The sequence below is a fragment of the Dermochelys coriacea genome, chromosome 3 (genome assembly GCF_009764565.3).
Source record: "Dermochelys coriacea isolate rDerCor1 chromosome 3, rDerCor1.pri.v4, whole genome shotgun sequence".
NCBI classification, from domain to species: Eukaryota; Metazoa; Chordata; order Testudines; family Dermochelyidae; genus Dermochelys; species Dermochelys coriacea.
In genome coordinates, this window is record NC_050070.1 from 67,095,067 (window position 1) to 67,114,639 (window position 19,573).

At 42.9% G+C, this 19,573-nt stretch overlaps 1 protein-coding gene and 2 long non-coding RNA genes across 17 annotated transcripts in view; all 3 read right to left on the reverse strand.

Moving 5' to 3' along the window:
* Positions 1-2,988, reverse strand: part of LOC119853176 (synaptotagmin binding cytoplasmic RNA interacting protein) — a 36,751-nt gene extending 33,763 nt beyond the window's left edge. For 5 of the 15 annotated variants that reach the window (XM_038395871.2, XM_043510628.1, XM_043510627.1 and 2 more), the window contains exon 1: positions 2,370-2,611. Coding sequence is in view for 10 of the 15 variants with exons in the window: in XM_038395867.2 (XP_038251795.1) it covers positions 840-999; positions 2,851-2,964 (274 nt within the window). In the remaining 5 variants the exon portion in view is untranslated. Of the gene's footprint in view, positions 1-839; positions 1,000-1,368; positions 1,413-2,369; positions 2,612-2,850 lie in introns of those variants that run through there. The other 10 variants (XM_038395870.2, XM_038395864.2, XM_038395863.2 and 7 more) reach the window with 6 other exon arrangements.
* Positions 2,989-5,092: 2,104 nt separating this feature from the next.
* Positions 5,093-19,573, reverse strand: part of LOC119853178 — a 40,863-nt gene continuing 26,382 nt past the window's right edge. The window contains exon 8 of the long non-coding RNA XR_006279860.1: positions 5,093-6,838. This is a non-coding gene — a long non-coding RNA (uncharacterized LOC119853178). The remainder of the gene's footprint in view (positions 6,839-19,573) is intronic.
* LOC122459288 lies at positions 6,845-19,384 on the reverse strand. Its single transcript, XR_006279863.1, has 3 exons — positions 16,163-19,384; positions 15,211-15,346; positions 6,845-7,415 (listed from the first exon to the last, which is right to left on the reverse strand). It is a non-coding gene; the product is annotated as an uncharacterized LOC122459288 (long non-coding RNA).

Here is a 19,573-nt window from a genome sequence, read left to right on the forward strand (position 1 = left end):
CAGCAATCTCTGGTTAACCATATTCATCAAATTTTAGTGGTCCAAGATCAATCATTGAGTTTCTGTAACAAGTAAAAAGGCTCATATTATACAACCTACCATTCCTCCTTATCTCATCCACATGATAAAAAATTACCATTTCCCTATTATGATAAATAAAGGTATTTACCGAAATAGTTATTGCATTTATGTACTTACTTTATTACCATAGGGCATCCAGATATTAGATGGGCCAAAATTATTTTCATCATCCTGAATTGAATGCAGAATTGCTTATCAGCAACAGACTGTAGCTTGAATAGCACAGTAACTTGGTACATTTTGAAAAGGAGCCTTCTAGCTCAGAGACGTAAGCACTGAAATTGCTACCACAATCAAAATCAAATACAATGCTTAAGCAACACAACCTCTGCATCCAAGAGTCCAAATACTAAATCAGAGTATCATCTACAACAAGAGAATATAACCAGTGCCTCAGTTACTGAAAAGTTACTTACAACTATTAATATGCATCAAGCACATCACCTGCTTCTACTATGAACAGCTGTTAGCAACAGCTGGTGTAGGTATTGTTTTATACCTACCCATCTGGTTAATCTACCTCCTTCCTTCCCACCTACCCACTCCAAGTGACTTTAATGACTGGTCCCAGACTTACTCACTGGTAATAACAGGAATCAGTTACAATATTTGATTTAAAAAAAGTCAAAAAACCAGTACTAAAAGATACGACTGCAGTCCCCATACTTTTGGAAACCACAAAAAGTTGCTATTTTAGCCCAAAGCCAGGAGAGTCCAATAAAAAAACCAAAAGTGATTTTGCAAGTTTTACATCTTACCTGCAACGTAAATTTCATCTAGTTTTTCAGCAACTTTCTGTGGTAAACCAGCATCAAGCAATGTCTGGAAATGCTCAGAATGGGTAACTGCAGCAGAAGTATCCATGGGCTCTTCAGTACCATTCCCATTAACATGTTCAGTAGCCATGTTTCCAGATATCTGTTCAAACGCAATAAGCATCATAATTAAGCTAGAAATCTTGAAGCAGAACAATTCAAGTGACAATACATGCAACCGCCTGCTCTATACTTCCAAAAATTTCTCAGACCACTCCCCTGCTATTTTTGATTTCGGAAGATCCACAAAAATCCTCAAAAGAAAGCACTAACACAAAGGAATACCCTAACACCACAACCTATAGGGGGTGGGGAAGCCGTCTCTGCAGGTTTTACACAATCCAGCCAGCCAGACACTCTGACTCACCTCCCTCTCTGTCTCTCTAACACTCCCTACGAAGCCCTGAACAAGTTAGAAATGGAGCAAGACGCCAATGGCGGGGGAGGAAGGGGGAAGGGAGAAAGAGCAAACCTGCCACATGCAGCAGCCGCTACCGCGCGATACAGTCACTGACGCTCACTGCTGCTTCCACCTCGATCGCCTATTTCAAGCCCCCTTCCCTCGGGAGTAAATCACGGGCCATCCCGCTTGGCCGTGCACTGAGTCGGGGTCCATCCCGCCTCCACTTCAGGGTCCGCCGAGCAGGCAGGAGGAACAAAGCGCTTCCCAGTCCGCACCCACGGGGGCGGCGGTAGCCGCCATGAGCCCAATGGAAACACGTGCTCTGCTGCGCGTTCAGATGTCCTACAACTTCCTCCAGTGACCGACTTCCCCCTCCCTCCCTGGTCCCTCAGAGGAGCAGCCTCACCCCCGAGCCATCTCCCCTTCTCACCCCAGCCCCCAGGCCAGCAATTGCAACACCCCGGGCCCAAACTAGCCACCCCATGGGGAGCTCGCCGCGCCTCCTTGCGCCGCCGCCTCCCCCTCCCCCCTCCCCCGGCCCTGAAACAATGCGTGGGCCCGCTCCGGCTCCCACGCCACGCTGGGCAGAGCCGCCGCCCGGCCCCCCAGTCCGTGAGCCGTAGCACGCGAGGCTCGATCCCGCACGCTGGGCGCCGAGGCTGCAGCCAAGTAGCCCCTCCGCCGGCGGGCCCGGCCCGGCGCCTCATGGCAATGAATGGAGCTGCCAGGCCGGCAGGACAATGAGGCGAAGCCACGCGCCCCACCCGCTGCGGGGCCTAGTGCGCGGCCACCAGCTCGGGGCGCCCGCCCCCCGCCCGGCAAGAGCGGCCACGAAAGCAGGCAGCTCCCCCGCCCATCATGCAGCAGCTGCCAGCCGGGCCCCCCCTCCCCGGAGCGGCTCACGCGGCCTGGGTCCCGCGTGCTACTCCCCGCCCGACTCCATTTTCCTGGGAGCCGGCTCCCCTCACCCGAAGCCCCCAGGCCCGCTCCCGCCCCACTCGTGGGGCGGCTGCTGCTGCCCGGAGGGAGCCCCGGCCGCGGATCCGGCCCGCCCCTGCCTGGTGTCTGACCTGTCGCTGTAGGGGCGAAGTCCGAGCGAAGGGGCTCGGGGGGCGGCTGGCGGCTCGGCGTGCGGAGGAGCTGCCCCTCTCCGCTCCCGCGGCGTGTCCGGACAGTGTGCTGGAGCTGGCGTAAAATGGCGGCCGCTCGAGCGCTCACGCCGCTGCTGGCACCAACCCTAGCCCCTTCCACTCGGCTCCGGGAGGAGGGGGGGGGGAGGTGGAGAGGCGCCGCGCGCGCTGGCGCAGCCCCAAACCCGGGGTCTCCCAGGCAGCTCCGCAAGGGTTATCGGCCTCGCCCCGCCCGCCGGGCCGCCAGCGCGCGCGCGCGTACGTCCACCTGTCCCTCCTCCTCTCCCTCGCCCTACCCCGGCTGCGCGCGCTGTAAATTCCACAGGAGACGGGCGCTCTGGGGTTGTCCCCTCCCTTCCGCCCGGCAGAGTGTGAATGACCGAGCCCTCCCCCTCCTCGCGGGCAGGGATGCGCGCCTCACCCGACGTCCCGCTGCTCCTCCGGGGGCCGAGCGAGGACACTCCGCCAGGCGTCCAGCATCTGGGGCGACGCGGCCTCCGCGCGCCGCCCTGGCGGGCCCCCGAGCTCCCGGCATGCCAGGAATCCCGTCTCCCCGCGCGGGGGAGCGAGTCGGCGGCGCGGGGAGTGCGGAGCCTGCCCTGCCCTGCCTCGCCTCACTGCGCTTCAGGCATTTGCAGCCTTGCAGCTCGGGTGCAAACCGGAGCACGCCGGGGCCCACGCTGCACAGGTGTGAATGACAGCGCGCCGTACCGTGCACGGCAGCGGGGGCTCAGAGCCACCGGGAAGGCGGCGCAACACTAGCGCTTTGTGCTCCGAAGGGTTTGGCTTTTCGCGCTGGGAGAGAAACTACTTCCTTAGGTTAGGTTTACAGTGAGAATTTAAAAGACTCCCTTTTCCGATGGAGCGTCCCGTTTATTTCTCAGCTTCTTACTCAAAGATCCGCATCCTGCCATTGGTTGCATTGGTAGACACCTCTGCATGCCTGAATCCCAACTGGCATCAACTGGATTACCGGCAGGGGGCTTCTGCATGGTTTCAACTCCAGGATGGGGCCAAATTCGCAAAGTTTGTCAGTCTAATTTGTGTTGGTTTCAAACTGAGATCCTGCAAGTCATTCGTGTGTAAGGAAGCTAAAAATCCAGGAAAGGTTTATGGGAGGTGCATGTTATGTACCCATAATTTAAAATTAAAAGAGATTTCAGAGCCAGAATTTTATTTCCTGTAGGCCATTGCAGCTCCAGAGTAGGTGGAATATGAGAGGATTCTAATGCTTTTATGATAGTTAAGTGAAAGTGTTGATGGTATCCAGTGAGTAAGCACAGGGGAGGTGTAAAGTTGTTCTGAAATTGTACACGTGGTATTCTTTTTGGGGAGTTGGCTAAGGCTCTGAGTACACCAGGATCTGTAACCGTTCACGCCAGGGGCCATTGTGAGCATGTGCATATTGAGGCACTGCTGAAACAGTTGACATGGGCAACTTTTTTCCCCTCCATTTTTGTCTTTTTCTGTTGAAATCCCGTGAGTGAGAGTGAACGGGTTGTCAGAGGAGGTGAAGAGCTTATATATTTCAGGGTTAGCCAAATAAAGTTATGTGTAGTAATGGGGCATATGGAGCATTGTTGAAAGAACAGAATTAAGGGCTGCATGGGCTGCTTTTCCTGGTTTTCAGAAGTTTTCCTGGTTTTGCTCAGTTCAACGTTCTGCGGGGGATGATATACCACCAAGTAACCTTAACTCTGTGTTAACATAATTTTTTGCCATTTAATATAGAATTAGAACAATTAGGTCTAACCTTTCTGCACTAAGCTCCCACGAACATCAACTGGAGTTCTACAACCAGCAAAGTAACAGCACAAGCAGACCCTTAGACTGTAAATTCTCAACGTCAATATCATGATACCTCTTAGCTGTACCTCCTTTAAGAGACATCACGTATTATAGTTACAGTGCTATATAACGTTCCACACAAATTTAGCATCCCCTCACTTTTAATGTTTAAAATATATATCAAAAATAAAAAATTGTGAAACTGAGGTAACAAAGTCCTGTATCAGAGTAGCAGCCGTGTTAGTCTGTATTCGAAAAAGAAAAGGAGTACTTGTGGCACCTTAGAGACTAACAAATTTATTTGAGCATAAGCTTTCATGAGCTACAGCTCACTTCATCGAATGCATGTAGTGGAAAATACAGTACAGAGATTTTATATACACAGAGAATATGAAACAATGGGTGTTACCATAACGAGAGTGATGAGGTAAGGTGAGCTGATACCAGCAGGCGAGAGAGAGAGGGGGCGGAAAGAAAAATGAAAAAAAAACCTTTTGTAGTGATAATCAAGGTGGGCCATTTCCAGCAGTTGACAAGAACATGTGAGGAATGGAGGGTGGGGGGGGCGGAATAAACAAGGAGAAATAGTTTTACTTTGTGTAATGACACAACCACTCCCAGTCTTTATTCAAGCCTAAATTAATGGAGTCCAGTTTGCAAATTAATTCCAATTCAGCAGTCTCTCATTGGAGTCTGTTTCTGAAGTTTTTTGTTGGAAGAATTGCCACTTTTAGGTCTGTAATTGAGTGACCAGAGAGATTGAAGTGTTCTCTGACTGGTTTTTTGAATGTTATAATTCTTGACATCTGATTTGTCATGTATACTCTTTTAATGAATCCAACATCATTTTAAGCTTCTTGGATTTTTGTTTGTTTGTATCCCAACTTGGATGGGATTTTAGGCACACATCACATCCCATATTTATGCTCTGGTAGACTAAGAGGTATGGGTACAATACCTCCTCCCATAGTCCTCAGAGCACCAAGAATACTCGGTAAATAAGTCTAGGTGATAGAACTAGTGCAGCTAATTAGGTCAAAAGTCCATTTTTAAGAAATACCTATATATAAATATATCAGATATACAGTAATAGCATATATGCATTAAGAATCTAAACACCACAACTAGCAATTAGCCACCTAAGTGACACATCAAAATACCTATGTAAAAATAATTTAGTCTTTAATTTAAAAGATCTCAGTGCTTGTAGTCTATCTGGACAAATGAACACAAGTAAATTGTAGATTAGACTATATTATAGAGGTACAATTGATTGGAAAAAATGGAAATGGGTTTTTACAAAAATCAAATTTGTTTTTGATTCAGTGAAATAGACTTTTTTCTAACTTGTGATTTTTTTCAACACCTTTTTTCTAAAACATATTGAACATTTTTGTTTTCTGAAAACCCAGGTTCCAGTAAATCAAAAATTTTGATGTATTAGTTTAAAATAATTAAAGCACACCAGTTATTCACAAAGAAATTCAACAATGTCAACATTTCTTCATTAAACTTTTTTCAACAAAAGGCCATTTTTTGACAAAAAAAAATTGTTTACAAAATTTCAGTCAGTTCTACATACAGGTGACATCTGTAGTCAAGGGAAGGATGTTTTGGAACCAGTTTTCAGGAAAAATCCTTGCATGAAAATGTATTATTTATCTTATATAAACATGTAACTATTACAGTTCCGTTTTTTTGTGAAAGTAACTTTGAAAATGATATCATGAAATTCCCTATGGCACCAGTTGCACCAAATTAAATTTACTATATTTACAAGTAAAACATGTTTTTCTTCTGAATTAGATGCTTATCTAAGGATTTTTGGATAGCACTCATCACCACAGCGTCTAATCAGTTAGCAGGTATCTCTTTTACTTGGAATTAAAGCAAATTTGATCTGGAATCATTAAGACACAACAAACTTACTATTTTAAGTCATTTTGCATGGTAGACATGCATTTTAATATAAAGTATTACTTATGTAAGAGAGTCCAATGGAGTTTCTGTGGGCAGAATTTGGCCCTAAATTGGAATGTATTTAATAACTGATGAAACTCAGCCAGATAGTACCCACCTCTCACCCATAACTGTGGCTTAGCTCTGCAGTACTCAGAGAAATAGTAAAAACTTACTTTTGTCACTGAAGTTCTCATAAAAAACTCAACAGATATGACGGAATATAAACATTGAGCAAATGTGTTGAGAAAGAAATTCCCATTTAGACTCACTTTTCAGAGGGGAACTTCACTTGAAGCATCTTCTTCATACTCCCCATCAAAAAATCACAGGGAAACACAGAATTATTAAATCAGATTAAGATAAAATAACTTTGCCACTAGAACACATTTTCTGACAACTTATGCCATTTTTACATCATGGCCAAGAGACTTCCGTAGGCATTGCAGCTGCATACAGCAGTTCTAAATTTGACATCTTGAATTTTCCTGTAGATACGATTGAATTCTGCCATGCAACTCCTCTAAATTTAATTGAGTTACTTAGCATTAATATCACTGTAACAAAGCATAATTTGGTCTGACCAAGATGAGACAAATGAAATCAGAAAGTGAACTTGCAAAAAAAGAAAAAAGGAAGATTTTAGCATGCAGAATCAGCTCCTGGAAAAAAAAAAACAGACATCAGAAATGTTTGTATGCAATGTTTGTATTCTAGAACAGTAGCACTTGGTAACCTGGGATCTGCACCAAGAGTTCTATTTCATGTGGCTAATTGACTTTCTCTAACATATAGCCCTGGTCTACACTAGGGTGCGGGATCGATCTAAGTTATGGAACTTCAGCTACATGAATAATGTACCTGAAGTTGACATACTTAAATCGACTTACCGTGGTGTCTTCACCGCGGTGAGTCGACTGCTGCCGTCCCCCGTCGAATTCCACCTGCACCTCTCACAGCGGGTGGAGTACAGGAGTCGACCGGTAGGGTTTGGGCTTCAGCCGCTTTTTTTTGGCTTCAGCAACTCAGCTCCGGCCACTTTTTTTTTTTTTTTTTGCTTCCCCCATCTGTCCCAATATTTTGTCCATTTCATCTGGTCACCATGTTGACAGGAGAGCACTCGGGGGTCGATTTATCACATCTAGACACGATAAATCGATCCCGGCTGGATCAGTTGCTGCCCGCCGACATACCAATAGAAAGTTGTGCTTGTGCCTGGAGTCTCCTGAGAATCTAAGGCTGAATACATGAAAAAAGACTTGTGCCTGTACAAAGTCCTACTGAAGCCAACAGAGCTCTGCATGGCCATATGGGTCTGCCCATGTGCAAGATCAGGGTGTGAGACAGGACGAGCAGAAGAAGAATGCTGAAGGCCCAACAATTACAGCAGATAAGCAGTAGATGCAGAAATTGGATTTTCACCAGTTTTCAAAAAGGTCTAAATTTTGTTTCTGATCCACTGGCATATAGTTAAAAAGTATATACAGGTAAAGAATGAAAATCCTTCAAATACTAAGTGTAGCAGCAATCTTGTCTTCACTTTCTATTTGATGCATACCATGGCATCCACAAAAGTGACATGACATAAAACAAAAAATAGCTGCGGGAGTAAAAAGAATGCAGGCAGAAGACCTGCAGCAGAATGGAGTCTATCCACTTTATTGCACTAAATGCAGCATGTATGATTACCTGCCGTGTGTGAAGGTGGCGTATGTTTGCATTTGGTGCAAGGAGCTCATGGCCAGAGTGGCTGAATTGGAGGAGCTAAGGGAGACAGAGAGACATATAGTTGAGACTTTTCAGGACACAATAGAGTGGCCCCAGTCCCAGTCTAACAGCCTCTGTGCTGTTGAGGAGAATAAAAGTCTCAGAGGAGGAGAACATCAAACTGGAGTGGAGGGAAAGACCCAAGGTTGGGACCCTCCTTCTAGATGATGTCGTGGTATCCTCTCACACTGAGGATACCTCTCCCAGGGAGGTATCTCCCAGTTATTAGGAAGAGACAGGTAATAGTAATAGGGAATTCAATCATTAGAAATATGGATAGCTGGGTTTGTGATGACTGGAAGAACTGCATAGTAAATTGTCTGCCAGGTACAAAGGTTGTGGATCTCTCGAGACATGTAGACAGACTTACGTGCAGTGCAACAAGGAGCCAGTGGTCATGGTACATGTAGGTATCAGTGACATAGGAAAAGGTAGGAGAGAGGTCCTGGAGGCCAAAGTTAGGCTGCTATGTAAGAGATTAAAGTCCAGGACCTCGATGGTAGCATTCTTTGAAGTGTTTCCAGTTCCATATGCAGGGCCAATTAGGCAGAACTGCAAGGTCTCAATACATGGATGAGATGATGGTGTAGGGAGGAGGGGTTTAGGTTCATTAGGAACTGGGAAACCTTTTGGGAAGGGTGGAGCCTACACAGGAAGAATTGGCTTCACCTAAACCAAAATGCAACCAGATTGCTGGCATGTAAAATTAAAGAGGCCAATTGTTAACCGAGTGCTGGAGGAAAGCTGTCTGGTGTGGAGAAGCACACGTTTACGACAGAGACAGTCCATAGAGGAGGATCTGTTAACCGTGATTTTCTATATTGTAGTAAAGAGGAGAGGACAGAAGTAGATAAAATACAGGTAGGAACTGAAGAGAAACAGTCAAATGAAAAAGAGTCCTATTCAACTATATCACATTAAGTCAGACAACTAAAAAGAGACAAATTTTATAAGTGCTTATATACAAATGCTAGAAGTCTAAATACGAAGATGGGTGAACTTGAGTGCTTGGTATTAAATGAGGATATTGATATAATAGGTATCACAGAAATTTGCTGGAATGATGACAGTCAATGGGACACAAAATATACAAGAATGACACAATAGGTCATGCTGGTGGGGGAGTGGCACTGTATCTGAAAGAAAGCATAGAGTCAAACATAGTAAAATTCAATGAATCAAACTGTACCACAGACGCTCAATGGATAGACGTTCCAGGCTTCAATAATAAGAGTATAGTGGTAGAAATATACTACCGATCACCTGATCAAGATGTGATGGCGATTATGAAATGCTCAGGGAGATTAGAAAGGCTATACAAATAAAAAATTCAGTAATAATGGGGGGTTTCAACTATCCTCTATATTGACTAGGTACATTTCACCTCAGGATGGGATGTAGAAATAAAGATTTTAGACACTATTCATGACTGCTTCTTGCAGCAGCTAGTCCTGAAATCCACGAGGAGAGAGGCAAATTCTTGATTTAGTCCTAATAGACTTAATAGAAAGTGGAGCACAGGATCTGGTCCAAGAGGAGAAGATAGCTGAACCGCTTGGTAATTGCGACCATAATATAATTAAATTTAACATCCACCAGTAGTGCGAGGGAAAATACCAAAGAAGCCCACAACAGTAGCATTTAACTTCAGAAAGGGGAACTACATGAAAATGAGGAAGCTAGTTAAATAGAAATTAAAAGGAATACTCACAAAAGTGAAATGGTGCATGGGAAATTTTCAAAAACACCATAATAAAGGCTCAAATTAAATGTATACCCCCAAATTAAAAAGAATAGTAAGAGGACCAAACAAATGCCACCATGATTAAACAACAGAGTAAACAAAGTGGTTGGAGGAAAAAAGGCATCCTTCAAAAATTGGAAGTCAAATCCTACTGAGGAAAATAGAAGCAAAAACTCTGGGAAGCGAAGTGTAAAGGTATAATTAGACAGGCCAAAAAAAGAATTTGAAGAGCAAATAGCAAAAGATGCAAAAACTAACAGCAAAAAATGTACAAATACATCAGAAGCAGGAAGCCTACAAACAATTCCAGTGGAGCCCCTGGATAAATGAGGTGCTAAAGGAGCACTCAAGGAAGACAAAGCCATTGTGGAGAAGCTAAATTAATTCTTTGCATCAGTCTTCACTGTAGAGGATGTCACAGGGAGATTCCCACACCTGAGCCATTTTTTTTAGGTGACTAATCAGAGGAACTGTCCCAGACTGAGTTTCAGTAGAGGAGGTTTTGGAACAAAAATTGGAACAGTAATGGGTCACCAGGACCAGATGGTATTCACCCAAGATTGCTGAAGGAACTAAAATATGAAATTGCAGAACTACTTGTGGTATGTAATCTATCACTTAAATCAGTGTCTGTACCAGCTAACTGGAGAACAGCTAATATAATGCCAATTTTAAAAAAAGGCTCTAGAGGCGATCCTGGCAATTACAGTAAACAACAGAATTCTCAGATATATAGATAAACAGGATTTGTTCGGGAAGACTAAACACAGCTTTTGTAAAGGGAAATCATGCCTCACCAATCTATTATAATTCTTTGAGGGGTCAACAAATGTAGACATGGGTGATCCAGTGGGTACTTGGACTTTCAGAAAGCCATTGACACAGTTCCTCACCAAAGGCATTTAAGCAAAGTAAGCAGTCATGGTATACGAGAGAATATCCTCTCATGGATCAGTAACTGATTAACAACAGAAAATAGAGGGTAGGAATAAATTATCAGTTTTTAGAATGGAAAGAGGTAAATAGTGGTCTCCCCCAGAGATCTGTACTGGGACCAGTGCTGTTCAACATACTCAGAAATGATCAGGAAAAAGGGGAACAGTGAGGTAGCAAAGTTTGCAGCTGATACAAAATTACTCAGGATAGCTAAGTCCAAAGCAGATGGCGAAGAGTTACAAAACTGGGTGCCTGGACAACAAAATGGCAAATTAAATTCAATGTTGATAAATGTGAAGTAATGCACATTGGAAAACAAAATCCCAACTATACATACAAAATGAAGGGGTCTAAATTAGCTGTAATCACTCAGGAAAGAGATCTTGGAGTTATTATGAATAGTTCTCTGAAAACATCCGTTCAATGTGCAGCAGCAGTCAAAAAAGTTAACAGGATGTTTGTTAGAAACCTTTAGGAACGGGATAGATAATAAGTCAATTAGTATCATATTGCCACTATATAAATCCATGGTACGCCCATACCTTGCATACTGCATGCAGTTCTGGTCACCCCATTTAAAGAAAGATATATTAGAAATGGAAAATGTACAGAAAAGGGCAACAAAATGATTAGGTGTATGAAACAGCTTCCATATGATATTAAAAAGACTGGGACTATTCAACTTGGAAAAGAATCAACTGAGAGGGAAAAGAGATGATTGATATGAAAGAGGTCCAGAAAATCATGAAAAGTGTGGAGAAAGAGAATAGGGAAATGTTATTTACCCCTGCACATCATTCAGGAACCAGGGGTCAAATGAAATTAATATGCAGCAGGTTTAAAACAAACAAAAGGAAGTATGTCTTCACAAAATGCACAGTCAACATGTGGAATTTGTTGTCAGGGAACGTTGTGAAGGTAAAAACAATAACTAGATCAAAAAAAGAATTAGGTAAGTTCCTGGGGGATAGGTCCATCAATGGCTATTAGCCAAGATGGTCAGGCATGCAACCCCATGCTTTGGGCGTCCCTAAATTGCTCACTTCCAGATGCTGGGAGTGGATGACAGGAGATGGATCACTTGATGATTGCCCTGTTCTGTGCATTCCCTTTGAAGCATCTGGCATTGGCCAATGTTGGAAGACAGGATACTGGGCTAGACGGACGGACCATTGGTTTGACCAAGTATGTCCATTCTTATATTCTTATGTTCTTATTACAGACCGGTCAGTTTAACTTCACTACCCAGAAAGATAATGGAGCAAATAATTAAGCAAACAATTTGCAAACACCTAGAATAAGGTGATAAATAACAGTCAGCATGGATTTGTCAAGAACAAATCATTTCAAACCAACCTAATAGCTTTCTTTGACAAGGGAACAAGCCTTGTGGATAGAGGGAAGCAGTGGATGGGGTATATCTTTACTTTAGTAAGGCTTTTCATATTGTCACATATAACCTCATATACAAACTAGGAAAATACAACCTAGATGGAGCTATTATAAGGTGGGTGCTTAACTTGGTGGAAAACTGTTCCCAGAGAGTAGTTATCAGTGGTTCACAGTCAAACTGGAAGGGCATATTGAGTGGGGTCCCACAGGGATCAGTTCTGTGTCCAGTTCTATTCAATATCTTCATCAATGATTTACACAATGGCATAGAGAGTACATTTATAAAGTTTGCAGACGATACCAAGCTGGGAGGGGTTGCAAGTGCTTTGGAGCATAGGATTAAAATTCAAAATGATCTGGACAAACTGGAGAAATGGTCTGATATAAATAGGATGAACGTCAATAAGGATAAATGCAAAGTACTCCACTTAGGAAGGAACAATCAGTTGCACACATACAAAATGGTAAATGACTGCTCAGGAAGGAGCACTGCGGAAAGGGATCTGGGGGGTCATAGCGGATCACAAGCTAAATATGACTGAATAGTGTAACACTGTTGCAAAAAAGCAAACATAATTCTTGGGTGTATTAGCAGGAGTGTTGTAAGCAAGACACAAAAAATGATTCTTCCGTTCTATGCCACAATGTTACTGCCTCAACTGGAGTATTGTGTCCAGTTCTGGAAGCCACATTTCAGGAAGGATGTGGACAAATCGGAGAAAGTCCAGAGAAGAGCAACACAAAATGATTAAAGGTCTAGAAAACATGACTATGAGGGAAGATTGAAAAAATTGGGTTTGTTTAATCTGGAGAAGAGAAGACAAAGAGGTGACATGATAACAGTTTTCAAATACAGTTTTCAAAAAGATTGTTACAAGGAGGAGGGAGAAAAATTGTTCTCATTAACCTATGAGGATAGGACAAGAAGCAATGGATCAGGGATCTCAAACTCAAATAGATCAGGGATCTCAAACTCAAATCACCACGAGGGCTACTTTAGGACTAGTACATTGGCCTGAAGGCTGCATCTCTGAAACCTTTTCATACAAAAATACAAAAGCCGCCCCCTCTGCCCCTGGCCCGGCCCCACTCCACCCCTTCCATGAGGCCCTGCCCCGCCTTTTCCCATCCCATCCCCAAAGTCCCCACCCCAACTCCGCCCCTTCCCTGCCCCTATTCCAACCCCTTCCCCAAATCCCCACCCCAGCACCGCCTCTTCTCCACCTCCCCCCCTGAGCGCACCACACCCCCACTCCTTCCCCCTCCCTCCTGGAAAGTCCTAAGCGCCACCAAACAGCTGTTTGGTGGCAGAAAGCGCTGGGAGGTGGGTGGAGGAGCGGGGATGTGGCGCGCTCGAGGGGTAAGGGGAGCTAGGCTGCCAGTGGAGTAAATAACTCCGCGGACCGCATGTTTGAGACCTCTGGTCTAGATAATATTTAATCTTGCCATGAGTGCAGGGGACTGGACAAGGAGAACTCTTGAGGTCCCTTTCAGTCCTATGATTCTATGATTTCTCACTTGAGCAAATTTCCATTGGAAATGTAGGCTCACTTGCGCAATTATATTTGAACTGATGAAACATGCTAGCTTCATAGAACAGACACAGCATGGTTTAGCAGCAGCACAAGCTTCCCCATGCTACTTTGCCTCAGTCTTGAACTGCAAGAGCCATCTCTTGGGATTAGATGCTAGTTCAGTTTCCAAATCTATTCACCCCTTGGCCTCTCTGCTGAGATTGACAAATGTGGCAATGTGTGTTTGTATAGCTAAACAAATACAGCAACAATAAACCTGATTAAAAAACAAAATCAAACTCTGTGCCTCATACATTTAATCCCTCTCTAAAAATTTGTGTTCTCATCCTGCAAACTAAGTATGTGTTTAACTTTATTCAGTTAAGTATTACGGTTTAAGTCAATGAGACTATACATACAAATTAAGTTAAGCATATGTTTGCAGGTTCAGGGTTTAGGTCAATTACTCTAATTTTTACAATATAAATTTATCAACTGGAGACAAAAGCACATACTTTTTCACTGATCAGTCCCTTTTAAATACATAATTGAATTAGATTTAATTAATTTTCAAACCCAAATGTGTGAACAGTCTTATTCTGCAATTATAGGGTCCACACATTGGGTTATTCAGGAATAGCAGCTGTTACTTAATAACTCCCTCTGTAGGCAAGCCCAGGGCTTGTCTACAGTTAAAAGTTGTTTTGGGTTAAATTGAGGATTTTTGGATAAACTAATTTACATTCATACACAAAAGTTCTTGTTCTGATTTATCTTGTGTTTCAACCAGTGTTAATTAACCTTCTTTGAAAGCGAGTTTACTGAAATTCAGGATGCTTTCCTTCAACAAAGTAGATGCATCCCCATTTCAAACCAACTGTTCCACTTCTGACAGTCCTCCTCCCATTATTCAATACTGCTTTGTCAGACACCTGGGTTGGCATATTTGTTCAATCTGTGTGCTCTCTTCAGTTCTGGGATCATTTAAATACTGGCATATAGCCAGGTGCACCCCCTTTGCAATTCCAGCTCATGTTGAGTTCACACACCAGGAATCACATACAGTACCAATTATACAGCAACTATATATAGCTCTCATATGGTACTTCTGTATGATTCTGTGCTTAGGTCTTGGATTTTCTTGCCCTCTAGAGAGAAGGCTGTGATAAAGACACAGATCTGGCAGGATTATAGAAATGTCAGGGAAAATAACAAGATGTCTAGCACAGTTTACATGGTCTGCAGTTACTATGAGAAGCTAGACCGTATTTTTGCAAAGGGGGCCACCACTGAATAACAATATGCTGCGTACACCATTAAGAACACAGCTGCAGATGTCATCCAGGACACCATGTAAAAGGACAGCTCAGACCTGCTAAACTGTGAGACTGAGACAGTGCTACATGAGACCCCCAAATCACAGGACAGTAAACCAACCTGAATCACTTGTGGAGAATCAACCTGCCAGTGCTGGAAGGCAGCCTCTCTCAGTAAGTATTATGTGGTATGTTACAATACATCTGAACTGGGAATTTAAGCATCTTTGTTCCGGGTACTGTCAAGGTGCTGCTGTTTGGCTACCCTCTCTCCACCTCCTCTTCTTACAGAGTTTCTCTTCCCCCCCCCCCCCCCATACTCAAAATGACAGCCATTCTAGAGAATTCAAAAGCTCCATACATACCATTTATTTCTCCAAAATATCAAATCCTACAAACATTGACCAAATATGCTGGGCATCCCCTTCCCATACTGCTAATTGCTCCTTCTCCTTCCTGGCTGATTGCAGCATTTCCCTCACTCCACTGAAAATAGCAGCACTGTGTGGGTTAAAAATTAAATGCATTGCATGGCAGGCATGTTTATTGTAGCAGCAGATACAGACAAGTAAAAGCAACAGCAATATTTAGGCTCACAGTTTCATTAGCTTTTAGCTGACTTGCAATTTTATGAGGTAAATTTGAGATTGTCAGATATTATAAGGCATTCATAGCTGTCCCTCTTAGATTCAGAGCAATTACTGAAGAGTTCTATTTATTTCGCAGTGCACTTTATGCTGATCTGCAAGTGTCACAAAAGAGAACTTCATACAAAGACAGTGCTCCTATTTTGGGTTGCACATTGCAAAGCAATGCAGCCCTCATGACTGCCTATGTAATTTGTGATTTTTTTTTTTTTTTTTCCTTTCACTCCTATACCAACTCTGGGGGCACCCTGCTGGCAAACAGCAGTGTGGCATATCTCCTGGTTTGTCCAAGATCCTTTCCCCCTTGTTAGTGACAACTCAGGGTAATGTCTTCCAACATTAGGTAAACTTACAAAGGTGCACATGCAGTTAATTACCTGTCCCTGCTCTCCCACTCCCATCAACCAACCAACCCCAAGCCTACTGAAAGCCTGAAGAGATGTATATGCAATTACTAATTGCCCCCAACTGCTCTCCAACTGTCCCCCACAAAAAATACCCCCCCCATCCCAGAGGTCTACATAAATTGGGAAGGAAGTTGGAAAACCTCTTACTAGCTCCAAGCACAACCCAGACTGAAAAGACCTTGGGCCTAGAATTTCAAGTGAGGGGGAAAAAAAGAAACATTTTATCAGTGTTGGCAAGGAGACTAAATTTGGGTAAGAATTACTTGTGCTTTTACTCTGTCCACTCCCTTAGCACCTGGCATGTCATGGTCTCTAACAACCGGGGTGCTATCATCAGGGGAATGAATAGCAAGTGTGAGGGAAGGGAGAGAGAATAAGGGGATGACACATTTGGTGACCTTGTGGCTGCATCCCAGCAGAGGGAGAAGACGACAGAAAAGTGTAGGGAAAGTTTCCTTCTCATGATGCAAAGGAGAAAGAGGCAAACAGGGAACCGTCAAGGGCCACAGCAGACAATCCTGCTGCAGAACAAAGTGGTCTTACGTTCACGGCACCACCCTAACCTACCCATGTCCTGCAGCCCTCTGAGAGCTCTTCGCACTGGGGGACACCCCGCTTCTCCAACTCCAAGTTACAGGTCCTTCCTTCTCCTTGTTGTGTGGACTGGTGAACAGTGAATACTAGGACAACTACAAGGGGCAAGCCCCTCTCTCACCATCCCACACCCCAATACACAGAGAACCGACATAAGTTTGTGACCTCATCTGCACAAACATGCGTCACTCAGCACTTTAGTTATTTTTAAATTTTGCCCTACTTTTTAAACTTTGCACCATGTCATGTTCAACAAACATTCTTCTTACTTATAACTTGGTTATTATTTAATAAAAATGTATTTAAAGTGTTATGATATTTGAAAATTTCATAAAATCATTGCACGAGGCATGAAAAAGATCCATAACCAAAGCATGAGGAAATCTTTACGCAAACCATAATACGCTTACAGAAAACCTGATAAAATCCTTTGCATAGATATAGCATTTTTCACAACAACGGTATTGCCTACATCCCTGACCCACCACTCTGGCTTAGGTAGTGGTAACCAGGATTAGGCAACCTTTATGGACCAGTGAGACATCAAGCATGTGGTCAGCAGTTTGAAAGGTTGCCTGGGAGTACTGGAAGTAAAAGACTGATGTCCCACTGTGCTGTTGGCTTCACTACTAGTGGGAAGGTCCTAGTCAGACCCTTTAGAAATCTGGCTGTTTCTGGGTAAATAGAAATAGAATAGCCAACCACTGGAGAGTGGAATGCACTGATTGCTATGGGTCTACCTACCAGCAATCTAATAGAAAGACCTTGTCAAGCTGTCTGGAGTGGCTCAAGGGTGGGAGTACCAAAATCAGGGAAGACTGTTACAAAATAGGGCACAAACCCTAAACTGCTTGTGAGTTCTATACTTAGATTTCACCAAGCATCAAGTGTGAACTCCTCATGCACTATAAACATCTTAACATGGAGCCACAGATAGTCCCCTTGGGTATCTATCTTGACACCTAAACCAGCTTGTCTTTTGATAGATAGTCCCTTACACAAAAAATCACAACAGTGTTCAGGTTAATTGTTCCTTCATGAATCTTTAAATTAAAGCTTGTTGAAATATAAACATTTCACAAAAATTTTCAAAAAAGTTTAAAATGTTTGGTTTTGTTTAGAAGTTTAAAAAAAACTAATGGGGGGGTTCAATTTATTTTTTGTACTAAAAATGTTCAGCTTTTCATTTCTCCTTTTAACCCCCCACCCCCTTTCCAATTTTGCCACTGGAAAATGGAGTCTGCAGAAGGATAAAAGCCGAAGAAAGGGGGAAACATTTTCAGTTTTAATTGAGCAAAATTTGCTTTAAATCTTTTTTTTTTTTTTTTAAATAAAGGCCCTTTTTTGACGAAAAAAATCATTACAAAAATGTCAATCAGCTCTGCTTAAGTGGCTTTTCTAAATGTGGTGCCACTAAAACCAAAAACTTAATATTGCATAAACATTTGCAGAGTAAACTATTTATAAATTAAAATATTTCTAAATAGTATTTTTAAAAGGAGAAAATTTCTAAACATTTCTGCATACAAAAAGGGGACTGAAGAGAGAGCTTAAATGACTACTTCATTTAATCATCACTATAACATCAATAATCATAATGGAAATTTCATCTCCGCTAAAGCATGCGCTCATCAAAATTTCCTTTTCTCGCCTTCCTTGCCCTATTTAACCATGTACAAAGGTGTATTAATGCATAAATGCTAACTGGATAATTAAAATGGTTAACGCATAAGTGCATTCTCACAACACACTAACACACAAAGCCTAGTGTGTGGAGCGCAGGAAGGTAACCAAGATACAGTAATAGTCTTTCATGTAATGTTTATCTTGTGTGTGTTTAAAATAAGAAACTGAAACAGTGATCTCAGTATTGACAACCCCAAGTATTCAAAAAATGCGTTAGGCCCCAAAAATTCATGAGATTATATTAAAAATCATGAGTGTTTTTTTGAATAACAAATTCTATGTTCTTTGTATTTACCTTCTGGTTCCTGAATCTTTAGGATGCACTTGGGTAACTTTTTCTAGCTTTTCTCCACAACTATGAGGATTAAAAACTTACTTTCTCTAATTAAAGCTGAGATTTTCATCTAATTACATAAAACTAGCAGCTGAGGGTTCAAGAAAACACCAAATATCATGAGACACATGATACAATCACAGGAGTTGGCAACACTGAGATCTTTGCATCCAGAAGTAGGAGTACATGGTGGAAGTCCCATCACTCTGGCACTGCTTGCTCAGTCTGGCTTCACTTAGCAGGATCTTTAGGGTTTTTTGTGTTGTTTTTTAAATCCTTCTGATGGAGAAGCCAACTTGTTGCTGCCACTTTCTCTCCCTTTTAACTGTCTCATTACAAACTCGGGAGAGTAGAAGAAGCAGCTGCTCAACCCTAGGTTGTGACCCAGGGGAACATCTTCTGAAAATCTGGGACAGTGAGAAACCTCAAAGAGTTAGAAGTTGAGGGATGGAAGAAGTATGGCATAGGGAATGCTGGGACAGACTGAGAGTCAAAGGGTCCTGGAGGTTGAAGCTGAGAATGAAGAGCATAATTAGGACAGGAAGGAAATTGTTCAGATCTCAAGGAGAAAGAGTAGTGAGAGACCAAGTGAGGGTAGATTCTCCCTAAGAGGCAATGGGATGGAAGATTCAAGAAGAGAAGTGACTAGGAGGCAAGAAGTGAAGAGACCAAAAGGAGAAAAAGAGCCTATTTCCCCTTGCTCTTCACCCCAACAACAGGTCAATGGCCTTCAGCTGGGGACAAAAGACTCCAAATACGGTTTGTAGTACTAACAAGAGAGGGGAGGGGAATTTGAGACACACATGATGGTAAAAAGAAAAGGAGTACTAGTGGCACCTTAGAGACAAACAAATGTATTTGAGCATAAGCTTTCGTGAGCTACAGGTCACTTCACTGAATGCATTCAATGAAGTGAGCTGTAGCTCACGAAAGCTTATGCTCAAATAAATTTGTTAGTCTCTAAGGTGCCACTAGTACTCCTTTTCTTTTTGCGAATATAGACTAACACTGCTGCTACTCTGAAACATGACGGTAGAAAACCTCTGATGGGGAGGGAATG